The sequence below is a fragment of the Akebia trifoliata genome, chromosome 9, assembly GCF_017979445.1.
Source record: "Akebia trifoliata isolate Shusen 1 chromosome 9, ASM1797944v1, whole genome shotgun sequence".
Lineage (NCBI taxonomy): Eukaryota > Viridiplantae > Streptophyta > Magnoliopsida > Ranunculales > Lardizabalaceae > Akebia > Akebia trifoliata.
Window position 1 is genome coordinate 23942793 of NC_141383.1, and position 25661 is coordinate 23968453.

General features: G+C 36.4%; 2 protein-coding genes and 2 pseudogenes across 7 annotated transcripts; 1 reads left to right on the plus strand and 3 right to left on the minus strand.

Annotated features, from left to right (window-relative positions):
* Positions 1 to 352: 352 nt before the first annotated feature.
* Positions 353 to 1828, minus strand: LOC147394862 (UDP-glycosyltransferase 90A1 pseudogene; annotated as a pseudogene).
* A 6230-nt stretch (positions 1829 to 8058) lies between these two features.
* On the minus strand, positions 8059 to 9778 carry LOC147394863 (UDP-glycosyltransferase 90A1 pseudogene; annotated as a pseudogene).
* A 7534-nt stretch (positions 9779 to 17312) lies between these two features.
* Positions 17313 to 18897, plus strand: LOC147394864 (UDP-glycosyltransferase 90A1-like). Its single transcript, XM_086453635.1, has one exon. The coding sequence runs from the start codon at positions 17366 to 17368 to the stop codon at positions 18749 to 18751; it is 1386 nt and encodes a 461-aa protein (XP_086309761.1). The 5' UTR covers positions 17313 to 17365; the 3' UTR covers positions 18752 to 18897.
* Positions 18898 to 20945: 2048 nt separating this feature from the next.
* LOC147394865 (uncharacterized) lies at positions 20946 to 24518 on the minus strand. 6 transcript variants are annotated; one of them, XM_086453640.1, is made up of 3 exons: positions 24371 to 24518; positions 23868 to 23990; positions 20946 to 21266 (listed from the first exon to the last, which is right to left on the minus strand). In XM_086453640.1, exons 2-3 carry the CDS (start codon positions 23968 to 23970, stop codon positions 21136 to 21138), a joined length of 234 nt encoding a protein of 77 aa, XP_086309766.1. In that variant the 5' UTR covers positions 23971 to 23990; positions 24371 to 24518; the 3' UTR covers positions 20946 to 21135. The 6 variants fall into 6 exon arrangements, with proteins under 6 accessions (XP_086309766.1, XP_086309762.1, XP_086309764.1 ...); XM_086453636.1 differs by having other exon boundaries at positions 24294 to 24430; XM_086453638.1 differs by lacking the exon at positions 24371 to 24518 and adding an exon at positions 24231 to 24364.
* Positions 24519 to 25661: the final 1143 nt, after the last annotated feature.

A 25661-nucleotide genomic window follows, 5' to 3' on the forward strand; every position in this document is an offset into this window, starting at 1 on the left:
TTTTTTAAATAGAAATTATTACTTATAAATTGAAGATTTGAGTATTATTTATTATTTAAAAATGCATTATATTTTAATTTTATAAGAAATAATATATTTTATTATGTTTGATAAGAAATAGACATTTGAAACATGCAAACAATGTATAATATGATTGTAAAGGTATCAAAGACAATTTACCAGATTCAGCAATGTGTAATAAACATGATTCAACATCTAAACAAATAACTTTTTTAACACTTAAATTCAACGCTTAATGCTATTCAGCACTTATTTTTTTCAATTGAACAAAAAGCACCTAAATCATTAACAATTTTAAATGAAAAAGAAATAAATAGAGTTTAAGGGCATTTTAGGTAATAACATATATCTGGGGAGTTAACAGGTAAAGCATCCTTTCAAGGAGAAGTTCTAACGTGTTCTTTTTCGGTGGTAACGCTCATCTCCATATCTCTATAGATGCATATCTCTTCAAGGATCTTGTCTAACGTGCGCCAGGACGACCCACCTTCCTCCATGGCCTTCCTACCTAGCTCTGCAACTTCCTTAACCTTCTTCTTCACTTCCTTCCCCTTCTCTCCCTCCATTAATTCCCTCACTTTTCTTTCTATACACTCCCAACTTAACTGACCCATTTTTCGCTAAAACTCTCACACCGATACCCAACTCCTCTGTCACCATTCTCGCATTCAAGTGTTGATCCACCATTATTGGAAACGCCAATATGGGTACCGATGCACATATGCTCTCCATCACCGAGTTCCAACCACAGTGACTCATAAACCCATTAACACATTCGTGACTCAGTATCTCAACCTGGTCAACCCATTCCCTCACTATTAGTCCTCTATCTTTCACCTTCTCTTCAAATCCCTCCAAAACTTCCAATCCATTCGATCTCACAACCCACAAAAAATTCACCTCAGATCTCTCCAACCCAATCGCTATCTCTACCAATTGCTCGCTCGTGATCTCAGCCAGTGAACCAAACGCCACGTATAAAACGGACCGTCCATTTGCCGATTTCTCATCAAGCCATTTCACCCAAATGGGCTTTTCTTTTGGCTGGACCTTTGGTGGTTCGGCTAAGCACAAAGGCCCAACACACCAAGCTTTGAGCCTACACTCTTGGTTCAAGTAATCTACGAAACCTGGTTCGAGTTCATAGAAGCTATTTACGATATAGCCCTTGCTCTGCATATTTGCCATGATTTGCTCTACAACGAAATCGAACAATGGTCCCTTTGGTTTAGGATTATTAAAAGGAAGTTCGAAATCGTTCCGAGTGAGTTCGATCCAAGGGAAACTCGGCAGACTGAAGGGCTCCTCATCCGAGTCAACATCCACATGTGGACGATCCCGAGTCAGGACATGGTTAATTGTCATGCCATAGTTGCTCATACCATAGAAAACGAGCCTGGGTACACCGAGTTTCGATGCGGATAGTTGAGTCCACCCAAGGAAGACATCAGTGATTAAGCAGGTGACACTTGGCAGATCCTGGAGCGCTTGATCAAAGTGGTTGCATGAGTTTCGTGGATTTGACAAATGAAACGAAGAGAGACATGAATGGTAGTTTTTCGGTGTTTTCGATTTGTAGAGGAAGTTGTGGGATGTTTTGGGGGAAGGGAAGTTCTATGATGGAGGCTTGTGTGTTTGTGAGAGATTGACGTATAAATGGGGAGTTGGAAGGAGTGGTGAAGATCGTGACAGAGATGTTGCGAGTTAGGAGAATGTGAGCGAGGTTGAGAACTGGGATAGTGTGGCCTTTGGCCATGAGAGGAAAGAGAACAATATGATGAGATGCAACAGAAGCCATTTTCTTCCTCCTTGTTTGTTGGGTGGTTCTATAATCTTTGTACAAAGGTTGGGTATATTTATTGGAGTTGTGTTGGAGTGACGTCTAGATTGCATGAGCCTGACTCATCCTCATAAAACCGGCTTACTAAGAGAGGGTTGCCCCCGCTTTATACATTTGCACCTCCCAATAGTACCTATGCGATGTGAGACTATTCTAACACTCCTAACACACTTTTATGACGTGACTATGTGTCGGTTGTGGAGCTGCAACCTGGACGGGTTTGAAGGGTGAACCCAGGCTCAACCCAAGTTATCTAGAACCCTCAACCTGACCATCGGTCCTGAGCACACTAACCTGATCTCAACCCAAGCTTAATCTTCTAAAATCAGGTCAAACTCGGATCAGCTTGAGTGAGGTAATTTTAGATAAATTGGACGGGTTGACTCATTGAATATCCATAATTTCATTTGAATCAATAAGTTTTAAAAGTTGCTTTATTGACTACAGTGACACTGGTCCAACACTAAATTGATCTAACAAAACATACAGAACCATTAAATTTTTTACTTGTATTTTGAAGAAATAAATCTATGATTATCTCCGCACTTCCAGGTCGTACAACTCATAAATTTTACATCTTATAAAAATATATAATATTAATAACAAAATCACTAGTAAATAAAATCACATGCAACCTCCAAATCCATCATTGAGAGAATATTTAGACAAATCATACTTAATTAAAATCCATATTAATAATATTCAATTATTGAAATTAAAAATATTTGTATATTAATATATAGACATTGAGTTCGGATTGAATAGGATTGCTTCATCCCTCAACCCAACCCAAATTGAGTTTGGATTGACATATGCTAACCCAAGCTGAACTCGTTTAGCACATAACTCAGCCCAATCTCAACCCATCAATCGGGTTGAGCACAGGTTGAATTTGGACTAGCCTGCCTTAATTGCTTTTTCCCTCACCTCCTTCTACACCCCTCCCCCTCCAATCCCATCCCATCAACCAGCCCGCCCAAGTTGTTTTTACCCTCAACCACCCCCCCCCCCTCCCCCCTCCCCCCAATCCCATCAACCAGTCCGTCCAAGTTGCTTTTTTCCTCACCTCCTACTGATGCCCCACACCCATCCCATCAATTTTTCAAAATGACATTGCCTCTTGACTAAGCCTTCTCTCAATAATTAATTGGAAAAGACCTAAATATTATTTTCTTTAATTTTCAATAAAAATAATTTATGAATTTCACTTCAAACAACTGTACCATTAACCATAATTTGCCCCCATTTACAATAAAATCTTGGCTCCTTCATTGTGTGGGAGTAGGGTTTCAATCCAACTGCGACCTTATGGAAGAGTGCCTTGCATGATAACCAAGTGTTAGATATATTCCTTAAAGTAGATTAGATCATTTGGCTGACATAAGGCTTCCAACTTTTGGTAGCCATATGTTAAAATTATAAATTATTTGTTATGCCTTTCAACTTTTGGTGGGCAATTTTCTTTTCTTTTTCTAACCATAAGCTTGAGGTAAGGTACCATCACACTTTACCTAGTGCAAAAAAACTAAGGTTGTCAATTTGAATATCGAGTGATAGATATAGTGGAAAAATCTCACTTCCATCTTGAGATTCATAGTACCACTAGATGTAATTTTCAAAGAGTATTCATCTAATCATCTATGTAGTACCTTTTCAAGAAACACTGTGATGTTTAAGTCAAATTCACAATTAAAATTAAATCAGAGTAAAAATAAATAACTAAACCAATTTACCTTTATTTATGCTTGTGGGTGGTTTTACTCCTTCTTTGACATCTTTCTTTCATGTTTCTTTGATTGTCTTTCATCAAGATTCTATCGTAATTTTTTTTTCTCCCCTTTAAAACTCTATCATGATTCCTTTTTTATTTGGATGAGATATTAATCTTTTCCCTTGATTTTTTTTCCCCTATTTGTTCTCTCATGTGCAAATCTCAAACTTTCTTTACTTCTTTCTACTTCTTTTGTAGTCCCTTGCCCTCATCCAAAGGTTGATTATAAACAGCTTTCACTAATCTTGCTTCCGAATTTGATTAATGGGTTTCGTAAGAGCACCTCTCAGGACCCTCTCTATTGCACTTCATTTTGAACGTATGGACATCCCTAACAAAATCAGACGATTATTCCTAGGTTCGAAGTATGCTCAAACTATAGGTTCTGATTCAAAAAAAATCGAGCCATCAATATTTTTATAAGCTATATATGAATATAACAGGTTCGAACTAAAGCTTGGATCCCATCCCCTTCCTACTTGAAAACAGATGTTACAATTAAGAATATAAATGATGTAATAGTATTGATTAGTTGGGTGTTCGTATCGTTAATCATATCATGTCTTTCTCAAAAACCATAACATCTTTCATATATGATAGTCAGGATGAATCCAAACTTCACGTGAGAGAAATGTATTTATGAACTAACTTTTGACTATAATTAAACAATCTTCGAATTCAAGACAAAATAGTCTTCCAATTAAAAATTGAATGCTTGTGGATTCGAGTCTGGATAATTTTCTGACTTAGTAACGAACTATATCTAATTTTACCAATGCGAACAGTTTATAGTATGAATCTCAATTGAGTCGACCTGGGTCTTTCAATATTAATAGGTCATGTTGCTTTGCCATTGGGTTTAACTTATGTAGCACATATGTCCAACTTAGATCAAAATGTATTGTTCCAACGCCTAAAAGAAGTCAGGAAAGGCCATTCCTAAGTCCTATCTCTTGAATTCAAGAATACACATCTAATATATGTTATATTAAATGAAGGTGTAAGTCGAAAAAGGAAACAAATCTAGTGTCAAGCGTAGAGCTTGGATTTATTGAAAATTCTTGGATGGTGATTACATTAGTCCGTTGGGTTTATATAGATTTAAAAGATTCACTAAGAAAGTTAGAATTTTCAAATCTAGATCTTTAAAATATGTGATGACACCGTAGCATTGATACAGTGCATCTCATGTACATTAGTACCTTGCGTATAATAATTATTGGAAAAATGGAGTCTTAAAAAAATAAGAAAGTTAGAATCTTTGAGACTTTTAGACACGAAAATATGCTTTCTTTAAGACGTTATTTGTCCCCACTCGTAGAAGAATTTGTTGATGGATTACCAACAAATTAATCTCTAGGATACAACAAAAGCACTGTAAGAATTTGCAAGCAATAATTCTAAGAACTCTCCTACGAAACAGTATGTAATCTCCTGCTTAATAATTTAAGAAAATCCAAACACATGATTGAGTTGTTGAAAAACTTGAGTTGAGTTCTCGAAACAAGAGTGATTTTGCCTAAATGCCAGAGATTTAAGGGATCCTCAAGTCTCTCTCCATAAAAACACTTAAACAAAAGGTGTGTCTATTTATGAATAGAAAAAGTAGGCCTTTTCATGAATAATCAAAAGGGTATATCCATTCGTGAAAAAAAAAAATATTAGGATTGTCAACGGACAAGCTCAGGCTGGGCTTGATTGAGTTCTAATCTGACCAAAAAGTGGAGGGCTCTACCTAAACCAGTCCTATCGGGCCTAAGTTGACAAAGCCCTAGCCCATCCCTAACGGCCTTGAGCTTGATTCATACTAGGCTCGGGTCAAATAAAATATATAGAATTCGACTTTTTTATTACAAAAATAATAATATATATATTGGAAAAAAATGTGTTATTTTTACAATACCTTTTTATGTGTTTGAAGATTATCGTATCGATTTGCAATTACTGTCTTAGTGATACATAATTGTTGTAAATGAGAGTTAAATCTCAATTGTACAACATATTTTATTTTTATTAGAAAAGTATTAATCTAATTAATATTTTTCAAATATATAATAGTGAATGGGGGTCGGGTTGGGCACTACAAGACCCTAGCCCAACCCGGATTTGACGGGTTAAAATTTATTGAGCCAGGCCATGCCCTTATAGGGTGGGCTGAATATAAAGGCTCTAACCCTTGTTTTGGGGGACGGGCTAGTGAGCCACAGCTCAATTGACACCCCTAAAAAATATGTCAATACATAGAAAATCAAAAAGATGTAACTCTCCAGAAATACACCAATCATTTATCCCTTCGAAAATTTAGGGGAAATGACCACATAGTACTCTATTTGAAAATATTTACTAAAAAGTTCCATGTTAAAAAATCTGGACTTTTTAAGACCCAATTTTCCAAATGTTTTCCTTTTAAGGACTTTTCATAACTTCCTTCCATTATCCTTTTGCATATCAAGATACAATTTGTCCATAAATGAATCAAGAAATACTAAAAACTACCCTTGAGAGCGACAAATACCACATAATTACTCAATAAAAACTATTCACACTTCACAATGGAACACGCCCGAGTGGAAAAGTTCATTTAAATTGTAACTACCATTATTTAGAGAGTTGTTATTAACACCCTAACTTTTATTGATTACACTCCAATTAAAAATAAACAAAATAAGTGAATGATTGGAATACGTAAAAGTTGGGGTACCAATTGAAGCTCTCTTAATTTTATTTTATTTTTTTGTTTGATTTCTTTGTTTGAATTTAGGATTTTAAATGATCCTAATCATAATTGTAAACAATTATTCTTCAGGACTCACAAATCTAAAAATATGTATCATTTTATTTAACTATTGATTCAATAGTGTTAAACAATATATTGTGCCGAACCAATTAATGGGTCAGGGGCCCAATCCATGCTCATAATTAGTCAGTCCAACTCAATTTATCGGGAGACCTCAATACCCACCAAATCACATCGAGATGCCTAATTGTTGACTCAACCGAGTCAACCAATAAATAGTGTCGAGTGATTATATGGTTCGAGGGCTCGGGTTATACCCATAATTAAGGGTCTTACGTGACCCTATTTATTATGCAAGTTAACTCGGCATAAAAGTAACTTGAGGACCAAGCGCAAGCCTCAAATTTATTAGAAGCTTGACCGAGTAAAAAAGGTATACTTGGGGGCTTAGTTTAAGTCCAATTCGTCAGGAAATATGGTTGATTATTATACTTGGGGGCTTGGTTTAAGCTTGAATTGTGAGGTATAATTTTTAATTGTTTGGAGGCTTAGGTGCTGTTTGTTAAACTGAAAAAAAATAAGTGCTAAATAGCATTAAGCACTGAAACTTATAAGCGCTGAATTTAAATGCTGAAAAAGTTGTTTGTTTAGATGTTGAATCATGCTTGTTACACATTGCTGAAACTAGTAAATTGTCTTTGTTACTCTTACTATCATATTATACATTGTTTGCATATTTCAAATGCGTATTTCTTGTCAAACACAATAAAATATATTATTTCTTATGAAATTAAAATACAATTCATTTTTAAATAATAAATAATACTAAATCTTCAATTTATAAATAATAATTTCTATTTATAAAAACCCACAAATTTCAAATTAAAAATAATAATGTCATACAAGTCACCAAAATTTGAAATCAACATTAAAATAACTTAATTTTGAATGAATAATTTGCAATGGAAATGAAGGATGTGTAATTATAAAAGTACCTTATAAATTAATAAAGGCAACCCACACCATAGCCAAATTTTTTTTGTTTTTTTGTTTTATATAAGTGAAAGTTTTTGGAATGAGCAAATTTTTAGTGAGGATGGTCTATATGGTCTAGAGATCATCCCCACCAAAAATCAGTCCATTTTGAAAATTTCTAACTCGTCAAAAATAGTTATAAAAAAAAAAATGGACAATTTATGATTCTTGAACTTGTTTTGATAGGGTTAGAAGTTTCAGGATGTGTTGATTTTTGGTGAGGATGATCGCCTCATTGTAGAGATCATCCTCATAAAAAATCAACTGATTCCAAAACTTTTAACCCATATAAAACAAAATAATTTAGCCATGATGTGGGTTTATTAATTTGTAGGGTGCTTATATATTAATGAGGAGATCATCTTTACCAAAAATCAACTCATTCCAAAACATTTAAGTCATATAAGACAAAATAATTTAGCCATGGTGTGGGTTTATTAATTTGTGAGGTGTTTATATACTTATCCATGGGATATAAAAGGTAATATCCTTTTAAGAATAAAGGCATACTTGTCCATGTTCAAAAAAACGAAGGGAATACTTGTCCGTATCGAAAAAAACAAAGTGTTTACCGCTTCCGCACTTTTTTTCAGCATTAAAATAATGCTGAATATTTTTCACTTATTTTCAGCAATAAACGTTGAGAATATAGAGTAAACAAACGTGCTATTTTGACAAAAAATACTGAATTTAATTTTTTTCAGCAACAAACGCTGAAAAATAGCACAAACAAACACTCCCTGCCAACTCTATTTGTTATTTGAGTCGACTTTACAAATAAGGATAAAAGACCAACTATATTGTCGAGCGATTATATTGCTGGAAAACTTAAGTCACGTCCATAATAAGATAGATAATGGCCCAATTTATGACTTGAGTTAACTCATCATGAAATCAAGGAGAAGCTCTAACGGGTTCTTTTTCGGTGGTCACGCTCATCTCCTTATCTATATAGCACATCTCTTCAAGGATCTTGTCTAACGTGCGCCAGGACGACCCACCTTCCTCCATGGCCTTCCTTGCCAGCTCTCCAACTTCCTTAACTTTCTTCCTCACCTCCTTCGCCTTCTCTCCCTCCATTAATTCCCTCACTTTTCTTTCTACATCCTCCCAACTTATAAAACCACGCACAGACCCATTTTTTGCTAAAACTCTTACACCAATACCCAACTCCTCCGTCACCATTCTCGCATTCAAGGGTTGATCCATCATGATTGGAAACGCCAATATAGGTACCGATGCACATATGCTCTCCATCACCGAGTTCCAACCACAGTGACTCATAAACCCATTAACACATTCGTGACTCAGTATCTCAACCTGGTCAACCCATTCCCTCACTATTAGTCCTCTATCTTTCACCTTCTCTTCAAATCCCTCCAAAACTTCCAATCCATTCGATCTCACAACCCACAAAAAATTCACCTCAGATTTCTCCAGCCCAATCGCTATCTCTACCAATTGCTCGCTCGTGATCTCAGCCTGTGAACCAAACGCCACGTATAAAACGGTCTGTCCATTTGCCGATTTCTCATCAAGCCAGTTCACCCAAATGGGCTTTTCTTTCGGCCGGATCTTTGGTGGTTCGGCTAAGCACAAAGGCCCAACACACCAAGCTTTGAGCCCACACTCTCGGTTCCAGTAATCTAAGAAACCTGGCTCGAGTTCATAGAAGCTATTTACGATATAGCCCTTGCTCTGTATATTTGTCATGAGTTGCTCTACAATGAAATCGAAGAATGGACCCTTTGGTTCAGGATTATTAAAAGGAGGTTCGAAATCGTTCCGAGTGAGTTTGATCCAAGGGAAACTCGGTAGATTGAAGGGCTCATCATCTGAATCAAGATCCACATGTGGACGATCCCGAGTCAGGACATTGTAAATAGTCATGACATAATTACTAATACCATCGAAAACGAGTCTGGGTACACCGAGTTTCGACGCGGATTGTTGAGTCCACCCGAGGAAGCCATCGGTGATTAAGCAGGTGACACTTGGCAGATCCTGGAGCGCTTGATCAAAGTGGGGTTGCATGAGTTTGGTGGATTTGGCAAATGGAACGAAGAGAGACATGGATGGTAGTTTGTCGGTGCTTTCGATATGTGGAGGAAGTTGTGGGATGTTTTGGGGGAAGGGAAGTTCTATGATGGAGGCTTGTGTGTTTGTGAGAGATTGACGTATAAATGGGGAATTGGAAGGAGTGGTGAAAATCGTGACAGAGATGTTGCGAGTTAGGAGAATGTGAGCGAGGTTGAGAATTGGGATAGTGTGGCCTTTGGCCATGAAAGGAAAGAGAACAATATGATGAGATGCAACAGAAGCCATTTTCTTCTTTCCTTGTTTCTTTGTTTCTTTGTAATCTATGAACAAATGTTTGGCATATTTATAGAAGTTGTGTTGCAGTGACGTCCAAATTGACGTCATTTCGCACTTTCATTCATGACGAGACTCCGTGTCAATATTCGATTGTAGGCTGCAAACTAGGCGGGTTTGGAGGGTGAAACCAGGCTCAACCCATGTTATCTAGAACCCTCAACCTGACCATCGGTCCTGAGCTCACTAACCCCAGCTCAACCCTAGCTTAATCTTTTAAAATCAGGTCAAGTCCGAGTTAGATAATTTTGGACATATTGGACGGGTTGACCCACTGAATATTAGACATTGAGTTCCGATTGAATAGGCTTGCTTCATCCCTCAACCCAACCTAAATTGAGTTTGAGTTGACATATGCTAACCCAAACCTTAACTCGTTTAGGACATAACTCAGCCTAATCTCACCCATCAATCGGGTTGAGCACGGGTTGAATTTGGACTAGTCCACCCAAGGTGCTTTTGCTCTCATTCCCCCAAATCCCATCCCATCCCATCAACCAGCCTATCCAAGTTGCTTTTTCCCTCACCTCCTTCTCACAAACCCTCACCCCTCATCTCAATCCCATCAATTTTCGAAAATGACATTGCCTTTTGACTAAGGTGCTGTTTGTTAAACTGAACAAATAAGTGCTGAATGATTATAATTGCTGAAATTGTATAAGTGCTGAATTTAAGTGCTAAAATTATTGTCTGTTTACCTATTTGAATTGCTGAACTAATTCAAATTAAGCGTTGTAATCACATAAATCTGTTTCTTACTTAATGCTGAAAACTAATAAATTGACTATATTACCATTTTCAACAGTTGTATGTTTAAGGGGAAATTATTAATAACATTCAAAAATAAAAATTATTTATTAAAAAAATACTAAATTTAATGAAATTCGTTTTGGGAACCTAGCCGAACAAATTCTCTCATCCACATCATTTAAAAAATCATTTAAAAAGTAATTTTTAAATTTTTTTAATTCAAATTAAAAAATAATATTAATTCAAATTAAAAAGAGAGAATATTGAATATAAATATTTCGTTAAATATTAAATATTCCAAAAAAAATAAAAAAGGAAAGAGAAAATTTCTCTCTCCTCTTTTATTTTTTCAAAATATTTAATATTTAATATTATTTAAATGCGTGGAGGAGAGAGAAAATTTCGACCCTTTAAAGATCGAAATTTTCTCTCTCTTTAATTTGAATTAATATTATTTAAATACGTAGATGAGAGAGAAAATAGGAGAGATAATATTGGTGTGGGGTGCTTATATCATTATCCTTAGGACATAAGAGGTAATATCATTTCAAGTATAAGGGTATACTTGTCCGTGTTGAAAAAGATCGGAGCTTACCGCTTCAACAAAAAAATTAACTAATCCAACTTCAGTTAATGCTTTTCACTTATTTTTCAGCAATAAGTGTTGAAAATGTGGAGTAAACAAACGTGTTGATTGCTGAAGTTGAATTGCATTCAGCATTAAATGTTGAAATCAACGTTAAACAAACACCCCCTAAGTCTTCTCTCAATAATTAATTGAAAAAGACCTAAATATTATTTTCTTTAATTTTCAATAAAAAAATCTACTAATTTTTCTTCAAAATCATTCATCTTCAACTATACTATTAATCATAGTTTGCCCCCACTATAATAAAATCTTGGCTCCTTTATTGTGTGGGAGGAGGGTTTCAATCCAACTATGACCTCAAGGAAGAGTCTCTTGCATGATAACCAAGTGTTAGATATATTCCTTAAAGTAGATTAGATCATTTGGCTGACATAAGCCTTCCAACTTTTAGTAACCATATGTTAAAATTATAAATTATTTGTTATGCCTTTCAACTTTTGGTAGGCAATTTTCTTTTCTTTTTCTAACCATAAGCTTGAGGTAAGGAACCATCACACTTTACCTAGTGGAAAAAAACTAAGGTTGTCAATTTGAATATCGAATGATAGCTATAGTGAAAAAATCTCACTTCCATCTTGAGATTCACAGCACCACTAGATGTAATTTTCAAGGAGTACTCATCTAATCATCTATGTAGTACCTTTCAAAGAAACTGTGATGTTAAGTCAAATTCACAACTAAAATTGAATCAGAGTAAAATAAATAAATAAACCAATTTACCTTTATTTATACTTGTGAGTGGTTTTACTCCTTCTTCAACATCTTTCCTTCCTGTTTCTTTGAATGTCTTCCATTATGATTCTATCGTAAATTTTTTTTCTCCCCTTTAGAACTCTATCATGATTCCTTTTTTTATTTGGATGAGATATTAATCTTTTTCCTTGATTTCTTTTCCCATGTTTGTGATTTTAGCTTATTTGGTCTTTCATGTGCAAATCTCAAACTTTCTTTACTTCTTTTGTAGTCCCTTGCCCTCATCCAAAGGCTGATTGTATATAGCTTTCATTAATCTTGCTTCCGAATTTGATTAATGGGTTTCGTAAGAGCACCTCTCAGGACCCTCTCTATTGCACTCCATCTTGAACGTTCAGACATCCCTAACAAGATCAGACGATTATTCCTAGGTTCGAAGTATGCTCAAACAATGGGTTCTGATTCAAAAAAAAATCGAGCCATTAATATTTTTATAAGCTATATATGAATATAGCAGGCTCAAACTAAGCTTGGATCCCATCCCCATCCTACTTGAAAACAGAAGTTACAATTAAGAATATAAATGATGTAATATTATTGATTAGTTAGGTGTTCGTATCGTTAATCATATCATGTATTTCTCAAAAATCATAACATCTTTCATATTTGATAATCAGGATGAATCCAAACTCTACGTGAGAGAAATGTATTTATGAACTAACTTTCGACTATAATTAAACAACCTTCGAATTCAAGACAAAATAGTCTTCCAATTAAATATTGAATGCTTGTGGATTCGAGTTTGGATAATTTTCAAGACAAAAAGGTATACTTGGGGGCTTAGTTTAAGCCCAATTTGTCAAGAAATATGGTTGATTACTATACTTGGGGGCCTGATTTAAGCTTGAACTATGAGGTATAATTTTTAATTGCTTGAAAGCTTAATCCTGCCAACACAATTTGTTATTTGGGTTGACTTTACAAATAAGGATAGAAGACCAACTATATTGTCGAGCGATTATATTACTCGAAAGCGTAAGTCACATCCATAATAGGGTGGATAGTGGCCCAATTTATGACTTAAGTTAACTCATCATGAAATTAACGTGGGGGCTAATATTTGGGAGTCTAGTTTGGACCCATAGAATGGTTCCTATGTAATCCAATTCGTTTGTTTGGATGACCCGACAAAAGGAAAATTTGGGGGCCAACCTCATGCTCAAATCGATTGGGTTTAGGGACTTTGTTGAGGTAAGAGGTTCAGCCCATTATTTTGACCCATCGAGATAAAATATGTGCATGGCATGGGGTCTCATTGTAAGCCTGGCCAATAGAGTAAAATAGTTAATATTTACTTGGGGGCTCGATCGAAGTATAATCAAAGACTTAGACATGGGATTGCATAAAAAAATACTTTCAAAAGAATGGTAGTAAAAATTATTTTCTTTAAAGCCTTCAGTAAAATAAGAAAAGTGTACTTGGTTTCCTTCCAATTTTATAATAAAAAAAATATTATTTTATGAATCTCTGTTATTGAAAGGATTATATTTTATGAACATTGTGATCTTTGTTTGTTCAAGTTTTTCAGGTTGATTCAACAAATCGGAAAGGCAGAGGTTAGGATAAGATATGTTTATCGAACCAGTCCTTATCCTTCAATTCAACGAATCAACAAGGCAGAGGGTAGGGTAAAGTCGGTTTGTCGTACTAGGCCTTACCCTTCGATTCAACAAATCGACGAGGCAAAGGTTAGGGTAGGATCGGCTCAACGAATTAGACTTTACTCTTCAATTCAACGAATTAACGAAGCAAAGGTAGGGTAAGGTCAGTTTAATGAACTAGACTTTACTTTTCAATTCAACGAATTAACAAAGCAAGGGCATTAGTTCTTCTATTTATCAAAGTTTTAAATCATTCTAGGATCCAAGTCCTATCTAGGATTTTGGTCGATTCATTTATTATTTATTAAAGTCTTTGATCGTTTTAGGATCCAAGTCCTATTTGGGACTTCGGTCGGTTATTTTATTATTTCAAAGTCTTAGATCATTTTGGGATCCAAGCCTGATCTGGGACTTCTGTCGGTTCTTCTATTATTTATCAAAGTCTCAAATTGTTTTGGGATCCAAGTTCGATCTGGGACTTCAGTTGGTTCATCTATTATTTATTAAAGTCTTTTATTGTTTTGGGATCCAAGCTTGACTTGGGATTTCATTCGATTCTTCTATCATTTGCCAAAGTTTTGATTTATTAAGGAAACCAAGCCCGACTTGCGGTCAATTCTGTTATTGAAGCATCTACTTATTATGAGAGCTCGATCAAGTTGAAAATCAGATCTGTATAAAAAAATAAGGAAGAAAATAAGTTCGGGGGATCATTAACCTGATTAGCTTGAATACTAGGAATGGTGCTCATTCAAGTCAGAAATATTTCTCGAAGTCAGATCTTGGTATACCAATCTTCACTTTCGAGAAGAGGTTATTGTGGAGGGATAAAATCATCTCCTATCTAAAACATTCATTCGCACCATCAACACGTATCTCTATGCAAGTTTGTGATAGAGTTTTAGTAGGATTCTATGTAATTATTGAAGAATCCTAATTTGAGAGGATTCCTCCCTAATAGGTAATTATTTTATTTGATAGGGATAAAAAAAATATTTCCAATATAATTAGAATTAGGGTTAGGGTTTTCTATTTTAAGAGGGTAAGGTCATTGTAAGGGGGAGGGGGAGGGGGAGGGGGAGGGGGAGGGGGGAGGAGGTCATGTAAATCATATCTATAGTGGAACGACTCCTCGAGCTCATGGATGTAGGCACATTTATCGAATCATGTAAAAAATATTTTTGTGTTATTTCTCTTTTTCGTTCATGTTTTATTATTCATGCAATTTATTGGTGAATAATCTTGCTTCGAACCACATCACGAGATTAATCACAAATTTGACCTCCACAACTACTATTGCACCTCAAATCTCGTCATTTATATAGATCTCTCAATTAATACAATCAAAGAAGAAGATCATTTCTTCTAATAAAAGTTCCACATGGCAAGATTTGAATTGTGGGAGTAGGTTTTTTACATATAACACACCATTTGAATCTATTTGAAAAATCCATGCATGTGGAATGGTTGAGAAAAAATTACAAGTACCTATTGAGGCCGACAAGAAAAAGGACCACCATTTCCATAAATCAACGACCTCTTTTTTGAGCCTTGAGGGGCTTGAGACACGTTGAAGTTCTTATGGCAGGTAAAAGTCCTCGTGGAAGGAGGACAATCTTTAAAAGCAAACTTTTAAAATATTTTAAAGTTAACATGTCAAAACAAGAAAGAAAGTTTATAACCAATTTAACCACCAAGGGGGTGGCTGAATGGTTGTAACTTGGGGCTAAGGAATCTGCTCTTTCTATGGTCTCAAGTTCAAATTCCACTACCCATAAAAAACCTTGGTGGCCACGCACCGCTCCACGTCGTGGGGTATAGCCTGAGTGCGGGGCGTAGGTACTAGTCTGGTGCGCGCAAGCTGGCCCGGATACCCTTCGTTATCAAAAAAAAAGTTTATAACCAATTTGGCTAAGTTGGCACCTTCGAATATTACCTTCTTTCGATAGTCAAATTGAGTAGAGAAAAACAACTACAATGAAATCCACTCTTGAGTGATCCAATCATCAATGGATATTTACTTTTATGATCTAATCTTAATTTTTAATTGATTGATCCAATCCTTAAGAATAATTTGGTCTACTATTGTACATCTTATTTTATTACATCTTAATCACAACGTGAAAAAACTCATATTCAGCAGTCCAAGACTGTCAAATTTCATAAAATTTGAAATTTGGCTTTGGCATAAAAGGTTAGGACATGTTAACTTCAAAAACATGCTGAAATTACCACGTTACAAGGTTGTTAGAGGTGTTCCAAGAATTAAGAAAACCTAATCAATAACACTATATGCAAGAAATAATTTGTTCACGTGGATGCACTTATTCCATTCTTCTTGTAGATGATTTCAATCATGTGATAAGGATGTACTTTCTAAAAGAAAAATTGTGAGGCAATAAAACATTTTTGTAAATTCAGAAATAGAATAAAAAATTATAAGAATGCAATTGGTTGAAACCAACCTCTAGCCCATTGCGGTGCATTCTCTCAAGGCCCATCTAAGTTGAGTGTATCGCTTCTCGTCTCTACTCTCTGTCTCTCTCTCATTATGCTTCGATTAACATCCATTTGGTTACAGTCTAGTCTAAATTGATCTTGATCCAATTGAGACTTATCTGAGTTGAGCAAGATGCTCCTCATCTTTTTACACACATGGGTATATTATTTATTTTTCTTGACATGCAATTGGCAATCAGATTCATCAACAAATCAATGATAATCTATAGTAGACAATTGCTTAATTTCAAAAGGATTGGTGTGATGCAAACAAAATTTGGTGTGCTAATAAAACGTAATTTTATTTTTTTAAATCCCTTACTTTATTGGACAAATCATACTTTATCAATCATACTAGCGATAGCATGACTAACTTCAGGGGCGGAGCCAAGATTTTCTTGTAATGGGGGCAAACAATGATTAGTTATACAGTTGAAGAACTTGAATGGAGGGAGGTGAGGGTGTGGGGGCAAAAATTGGAGGGAGATGAGGGGTGGGGACAAATGGGACATGTAATTAGTTGAAACTATAGGAGTGTCTCAAAGTTCTATGGGGGCAATTACCCCCACCAACTCCTTACTGACTCCACCCGTGACTAACTTAGTAAGATTTCATATCTTACCAAGGGTCATTGAGCCCACATGATTATCAAACTAACAATCCAACACCACAATCATTATGTGAAAATTGAAAAATTCAACAGAAAAAATTGACGGGTCAAGGCCCAAAAAATTTAGAAACTGAATTTTGACGATCTAGGACCGATGAAATTCTTAATGTTCCTAGATTTGACAACTTAGAGCTATCGAATTTCTTCCATCCTTCATTAATTTGACAGTTTTGACCCGTCGAAAAAAAGAATTTGACAATGAAAAATTCAATCCCTTGATTTGTCAAATTTGGCCTTTTTGACATTATGAACCTCCTGGATTTCATGTAAAAAACTCAAAAGAAAAAAAAAAAATTGAGCTTGATCAAAGGTATTGAAAACATGGTTTTTAAACTCATCCAAGACCGAGACGTAACGCCCGAGTTAACTCTGTATCAGAGCTGAACGAGACCAACTCACAAAGTCATTTTTTGACCGAGTCTTATGTCTCACAGTTCAATTTTTTGAGTTATCTCACAAGACATCTCAAATGTATCGAAAAACTTGTTCGAAACGACTTCGTATCGGAGCTAAACGAGACGAGACGCGAGGCAATACCGAGTTTAAAAATCATGATTGAAAATGGATGACTACTGAACCCTCGTAGTACACTTATTTTAAAATATTAAAAAAAAATTGGACTTTTTAATACCCAATTTTCCAAACTTTTTCCTAAGAAAGAAGAAAATGGCTTCTGTTGCATCTCCTCATATTGTTCTATTTCCTTTCGTGTCCAAAGGCCACACTATCCCAATTCTCCATCTCGCTCGCCTTCTTCTTCTTCGCGATGTCAATGTTACGATCTTCACCACCCCTTCGAATTCTCCATTTGTATGTCAATTTCTCAAAAACACAAAAGCCTCTATCATAGACCTCCCCTTCCCCCAAAACATCCCACAACTTCCTCCACAAATCGAAACCACCGACAAGCTCCCATCCATGTCTCTCTTTGTCCAATTTGCTAAATCCACCAAACTCATCCAACCCCACTTTGATCAAGCGCTCCAGTATCTGCCAAGTGTCACCTGCATGATCACTGATGGCTTCCTCTGGTGGACTCAACAATCCGCCTCGAAACTCGGTGTACCCAGACTCGTTTTCTATGGTATGAGCAACTATGTCATGTGTATTAACCATGTCCTGAATCGGGATCGTCCACAGGTGGGTCTTGACTCGGATGACGAACCCTTCATCCTGCCGAGTTTCCCTTGGATCAAACTCACTCGGAACGATTTCGAGCTTCCTTTTAATGATCCTGAACCAAAGGGTCCATTGTTCGAATTCGCTATAGAGCAAATCATGGCAAATATACAGAGCAAAGGCTATGTTGTTAATAGTTTCTACGAACTCGAGCCAGGTTTCTTAGATTTCTGGAACCGAGAGTGTGGGCCCAAAGCTTGGTGTGTTGGGCCTTTGTGCTTAGCCGAACCACAAAAGGTCCAGCCCAAAGAGAAGCCCGTTTGGGTGAAATGGCTTGATGAGAAATCGGCAAACAGACGGTCCGTTTTATACGTGGCATTTGGTTCGCAGGCTGAGATCACCGCCGAACAATTGATAGAGATAGCGATTGGGTTGGAGAAATCCGAGGTGAATTTTTTGTGGGTTGTGAGATCGAAGGGATTGGAAGTTGTGGAAGGGTTTGAAGAGAGGGTGAAAGATAGAGGACTAATAGTGAGGGACTGGGTTGACCAGGTTGAGATACTGAGTCATGAGTGTGTTAATGGGTTTATGAGTCATTGTGGCTTGAACTCGATGATGGAGAGCATATGTGCATTGGTACCTATATTGGCGTGGCCAATGATAGCGGAGCAACACTTGAATGCGAGGATGGTGACGGAGGAGTTGGGTATTGGAGTAAGAGTTTTAGCAAAAAATGGGTCTGTTAGAGGTTTTGTAAGTTGGGAGGGTGTAGAAAGTAAAGTGAGGGAATTGATGGAGGGAGAGAAGGGGAAGGAGGTGAGAAGGAAGGTTAAGGAAGTTGGGGGGTTGGCTAGAAAGGCAATGAAGGAAGGTGGTTCATCCTGGCGCACGTTAGACATGCTCCTTGAGGAGATATGTGGTAAAGCATGGTAAAAGGGGGCAAAGTATGGTCAGTTTTTATCGTAGGGTCTCATCTTGTAGTGTAATGTGTAATAGTATTTAAACATGTATAAATAAGGGTCTATGGCCCATGGTTTGAGTGGGTATTGAAATAAAAGTTCACTACTAATTTTGTGTCACTTCTTTAATTAAGTGGAGAACTCCTATAACTTTGGAGGTGAATCAAGATAATATCTCCAGCAAACTCATGAAACGTCAACTTCTCGACGAAAAGCACACGCAAGAATAAACGATAGCAACAATACGCATGAACCAATATGACTAATTTGACACGTAATATACTATAGCACACACTAAGAAAAACGATATGATTAAGTGTGGTTCTTTTCCTTGACTTGATCCTTGTAATGTGCAAATCTCAATCCCAATCTCATTGGGATGGTTGTACAAACAACTTTGAAGATCAAGTCAATGTTCAAAATGATTTTTTACAAAATTAACGAGATCAAATGTGATCCATTGTTCATTGAATTTGAAATGTTGTCTCTGATCATTGTTCATGTGGTAATTATTGATAATCGTGTGTTATTATCTTATAATGGTTGTAATACTCACCTATGATCGTGAGTCAATTTCGTAAAACCCGTAATGTGGTCAAATGAGCTTCAAGCATGACGTCAAAATGATAAAGAGATACAATATCAACTCTCAATTCTCAATTCTATCAACTTACAGACAATCATCAAAGTGTTTATTGTGAACCATATGAGAATCTGAAGTTACAAAATCCGGTACAAAATTTGCTCTCTTCAGGAAGCCATCAAATTATACATATAGATTTTTTTTTTTTTTGTCCTCTTAAACCATCAAATTACACACACACTTATTTCATACTTCTACACGGGTTTCCTGTAGTCATGTTCTGGCCTACGTGCACAAGAATGCCCCTATGGAGTATGCATTTTCGATTTAGGGTATGTTTGATTGCATGGAAAGTCACTTTCCATGGAATTTGAAATCCATGGAAAATTAGTTGTGGAAAATAGGTAGGGTTGGAAAATCAAATTCCATTGTTTGATTTCACTTGGATAAAATCATGGAAAAAATATGAGAAAAAATAAGAAGAGGAGAAGGAGGATGTGGCGACAACGGCGACGATGGCGGTGACTGCTACGACGACGATGTTGGAGGCGGTGGCGGCGACGACGATGAAGGTAAGTGAGGAAAATGGGGGGAGAACTTGGTGGTGGTGGTGGCGGAGGAGGTGAGGGATGGAGAAGAAGAAAAATAAGAAGAGAGAGAGAGAAGGTGGTCGGAGACGGAGCTGACGACGACGACGATGGTGACGACGGCGATGACGACGACGGCAAGGTTAGTGTAATGGTGGTGGTGGTGGTAGTGGTGGTGATAGGGAATAATTGATGATGGAAAACATGGGTGGATTTCATTTTCCCACCCATATGGGTGGGAAAGTGAAATCCATGATTTAGTGGACTTTTTGAATGGGGTGGAAAATGAATTCCATTTCCATGTGCAATCAAACACTTGAAAAATGTCATTTTCCATGGAAATTGATTTTCCACCTTATTTTCCATGTGCAATCAAACATACCCTTAGTGCATTTCACCCCTATAGGGGGTTCCCCACTGCAGTGGCTAGAAATCATCCACAAAAAAGTTCAACTGCATGGCTAAAGATCACCCACCGAGCTGTTTTGTGCCACCACCACACACATTCCACTCCCCATTCCACTAATTTTTGCTTTTCTTACTGATTGTTAACATCAAACTTTTTGTGATGGGGAGATATACAAAATTACCTATGAAACCAACATCAAACTGATATAACCCTGAATCAAGTGCTCAAGAGTCTCTGTCAAGTGTCCCCTCCTACTAATTTCTGATGACACCAAGGAGTGGACTCTGGGGGGAAATATCCTCAAGTGGACCAAACTTGCCTTGTTATAGTTTCTGGATCAAGGCATTGAAGAGGAGAACATCAAGCTTTTATGTAAAGAGGGACAGCTGATAAAATCGGGCTGGACTGAGCTGAACAATGTTAGGTCCTTTTTCACTACCATTCTAGATGACATTTTTCCATAAAAACTACCAAGCTCTACAATACCCAAGATTCGATCCAGTTCTAATTGTATCAACCGACACAAGATTTATTTTGTGATTCAAAACACATTTTTTTACTAATATTGGTGATTGGGGCACCATTATCATGGAAAAACGGCCACGCAGTCTTTTTATTTTAAACTTTAAATTTATAACAAAAAGCAGAGTTTTAGCTTTCGATACCAAAAGTATAAGTTTTTCGCAGCTGATTAAAATAACCTAAATTGTACCAACACAACTTTCCACCACATGTTCGCCAATACGAATAAGATGATATTCCAGGAGAGGATGGTGGATTTAACTCTTCGTCGAGTTGCTCTCCAACTCCTTCCTCAGCTGCAGAGAGAAGTCGTCACTAACATCATCATCATCCCAGTCATCTTCCCACTGCGGCATTGCTTCTTTCCCATCCTCCTTGTCATCCCACTCTGTGAAGCCAATAAAAACCGGAAGGAGCAAAGAACAAGTCATACAAAAGAGGAACATAAAATGCTTCTACATTCTCAATTCAATTGACCGAAAGCAAGCAAAATCATATTCATTGTAGTTTTGCATGGCATGGGTTGTGTGGACTCATTTCATGTCATTATTTCATAACTTTGGATGTCTCTTTTTCAATTCTTACTGTTTGAATGTTGGCAATTACAGACCCAAGAGGATGACAGGATATGTTGGGGTCTTTGGAAGGACAGGAAAAACCAAGTTTTTTAATTTATTGATTTTATGGTGTAAGTTGTTTAAAGAGCTTAAGGGGGTCTTCCTCGAAGACTTTTTATGTAAGATGGGAATACAAGTGTAACATGGAGTTCATCCTATTTCACATGTACTTATAGTTCAGATGAAAGGAAAATAAATAGACAGAAGAAAAAAAATCTAAGATTACTGAAATGTCACATAATGTGCCTTAGTAGCACCTCAAGTGGTACAAAGATATTGGCATATTGCTCAAGAAGTTCCGAACATGATGATTTTCACAAATTGTCCTCACCAAAAAAACCAGACAACCATGCTGGCCCCTTGGTTTATGACATTAGGTTATTGCTAATGATGTAGTGCTAGTTGATGAGACTAAAGAGGAATACAACACAACATAAAACTATAACTCTGGATAGCTGCTTTGAAGTCTAGGGGCTTTTGAGTAGGTAGGTCCAAGACACAGCATAGGGAGTACAATTTAGATAAGGACACAAGCTAAGAAGAAGATTCAGTAAAAACTTATGGCAAGAAAATACCCCAAAGTATCTATTTTCATTGTCTTGATTTTATTATCCATAAGAATGGAGAGATTGAGCATCAAATTAGAGCTAGATGGTTTAAGTGGATAAATGCTTTTAGAGTTCTGTGTGAAAGGCACATCAAAATCAACTTAAAAGAAGAATTGTAAGAGGCAAATAAGACAAACCATTCTTTATAAAAGAGAACTAATAGGATCTCATCCATGATGGCACCAATAGTGCTCAGATTGTCAACTTAACAAGAATTGACACTTAAAAGTATTAGAACTCAACTAAGCATGTGATACGTCCACTTTATTTGTGTAATTACAATGCTGACTCTTGTTATTGATGAATGTGCCAGATTGTTGATGGTTTTAGTCAATTCACTCAAACCTAGGAGGAATAAATCTGTTGGGCAGCATAGCTTTAGTTAATTAATGCTATGATTGAATATCTCTTTTCTTGCTTGATTAAATTTCTAATTTCTACAATGTGGCAATGGTGGCTAATTTATTGGCAAACTGTTTGATAGTAATTTGCATACTAGAAGAATAACTCAGTGGACTACCCACAAAAAAAAAAGAATAACTCAGTGCACTTCGTGTCTAAAAATCCCAAATAAAATGGAATTTCAAAGAATAAGCACTGTGATATTTCTAAGATTGGCCCGGTTTTACATTTTAACGATGGAATCACTGATAGTTACAGATTGAGGCTTACAGTACTGCTCTTTTCTAATAAACCAACTTCCTACTCTTCTAGGATTATTTTCCACTTCGCAATTGTTTGTTCACTCACCTTATGACGGTCCTCCTAGAGTGTTAGGTGTTCATTTTACCCTTTCTTGGCACTTATTTATCAGAGAAACAACCTTAGCCTGAAATATCTGCATTGTGCCTTTATTGAGTACAAGAGGCCTCATAAAAGTATCATTGTTTCGAATCTAAGTTTGTAAATCTATAATTCCCGGCATGTAGCATTTGATAAGACCATTTTTCCCAATTTAGTATCAATTGAAGGTCTACTATGTCACCACCGCCTTCAATTTCAACAACTAGGAGTGGCCTGAGGACCGTATATTGTCTCCGATCCATCTCTTGCATATAGCTCTGGCTCTCGCAGAAACCATACAACAATAACATTTGATGGCCTAATTGATACTTTGCATTCCACTCCTACATTGCTCGTGTCCACAATAATTTCTAACTACGTATGGTGTCATGTACTTTGATATCTACTAACGTACAGTTGTTTTTTAATCCAAAGGGTTTTTATCTAATACTATGGATTTTACCAATAATGCCCAAGCTCTCCTTCCTACCCATCATAATTGCATCTTTTCATTACCATCAAGTTGTATTATTGTATCCACATCTTGTCATCCGATTATTGCTCATTTTCCTAATCACTCTCTCAAGCCCAAATCCTGCTTCCACTCTTTGAAACGCAATGCCCTTTTTTGCAACAAGGTATATTTTTCCCACATTTTTTTTTATCTCTCCTACCAAATCCACAACATTGTCACGACTACAAAGAGATAAGGGCTTAACTTTATACACCATTAACCCCCTAAGTGCTTTTGATGAATTGGTTAGATTCTTCTCAAGTGGTATCATAGCTAGCAGCCCAGAACTACATCTTGGGTACCAAGGGTGAAAATTTCCAGAGTGAGGACATTCGCTACGGAGTGTGGTGGTGTGTTACAACCCCAAAGAGATAAAGGTCTTAGCTTTCCGCAACATCAAAAAATAAAAAACACTGAATTTCGCCAAACGAGTGCCCAAATTTAAAGAGGAAAAGATCAAAAGTTACCTTCATCGATTTCAAATTCCTCAAACTCATCGTCATCTTCAAAAAGATCAATCTTGGCATCAATCTTAGCATCTTCAGTAGCTACTTTCGACTCCGTCGCCATTTCGAAAAGTTCGCAGAAACCTACACCAAAAAATCCAAAACCCCAAATTCTTAGAAGAGATAAACTGTAGAAAGAAAGAAAGAATTCGTGCAAACAAACCACAAACCTAAACTTTAAATATCAGAATTTTGTTAGAGAGGAAGAGAACCCAACACCAATCTTGAAGAGAAACAATGTTCTACTCCGAACCCTAGATTTATTAAACCTCCAAAATCAAAAACCCTAACCGTATAAACTGTTAAATCTGAAACACTGGCAACCTTTGATCTTAAAAAGCTAAGCCCTTGACTTAGTGGATCGAGAAAGAAAAAATGTAACCAAACCTCAATCGAAATCAAAGATAAAAACTCAAAAAGCGATCGAATTTGCAGAATCCTTAAGATGGCGTGTAAGTGTAAACCTGACAAAAGTGGAGCAAACTTGCAGAGAGGGAGACCTTTTAAGTTTCTTCTTCCAATAATCTAGAGATTCTCGAAGATGCTAGATGTATGTGGATCTGTGATTCTCAAAGGCGTCGCCACGTGCCCTTAGAAGCAAATCCGTGAGAGACTGTATTGCCGCACCAACTTTTGCTAAGAGCATCCGGTGATCTTAGCTAAAGTTGGTGCGAGTGCGACAATAAAAACTCTTTTCTTTTTTTTTTTTTATCTGGTTGGGAAGGAGATTGTCAAAATAAGGTTGTCTTCTGGTCCTAACCATATATATACATATTTAAAAAACCTTAAATTATGTCTATATGATTTCTTTTTCTTCAAAAACATCTTTAATTTGCACAAAACTTTGTTCTCTTTAAACTAAGAATCATTAGTGAAGAAAAATGTTATTGACTTTTATATTCGTCTTCTAACCATCGTTAAATGAACATTTACTCCTTTACATGATTTTTGAAATATAAATACTTAGTAAATATAATTTGAATAATACTTAACAATGATTTTTAAATGTGATAAAACGTGAAGTTAATTTAAGCCTTACATGTGCCTGGGTTGAGGTGCATGGGGTGAGTATTTCACCGCATTAATGCGCAAACTATGGTGTGTCAAAAGTCGTGAGACTAGGCAATGGCCATTTGCCCACTCAATAGCACGCTTGGGGTCTTTATTAAGGACTAGATCCTAGATGAGAGCTACTCTCGTCTATGGAAGATGTGCTCATGATGAGAGACAGTGTAAAGACGTAACCCCAACGAAGATCCAAGGATTTGATAGCGAAAAAATATCTATGATCACAGAAAAAGTCTTTGTAATCATAGAAAGAAGAACACGAGTTAGAGTATCCGTAGTATTCACGTAAGTGGATTTGTTAGTGTCAGACCAACTAACTTTAGCCAGTTAAATATCTTAATGAACTTAATAAAATTTGCATTAAACATGTCAGAAGTTCAAATTCATGTTAATTGTGACCAACTTTTTAACTAGTCACATCAACATGTTTTTTTTTTCTTTTTGGACGATCGATTGAATTGATTTTTATTTATTTTTTTTAAATGTTAAGGTTTAAAAGTTAATATGTACATTTGGGAAGAGATCCCTATAAAAGAGATGGACGAGTAGGTGTAAAGAGCTTTTGGATTCTGAACGTAAAAGAGAAGATATACGAAAATTCTTTTTTTTGTCAAAATCCTAACTTGTACATTAGAGGCTCTTTGACAAGTACCACACTGATGCCCTAGGTTGGATGTAGCAAGCTAG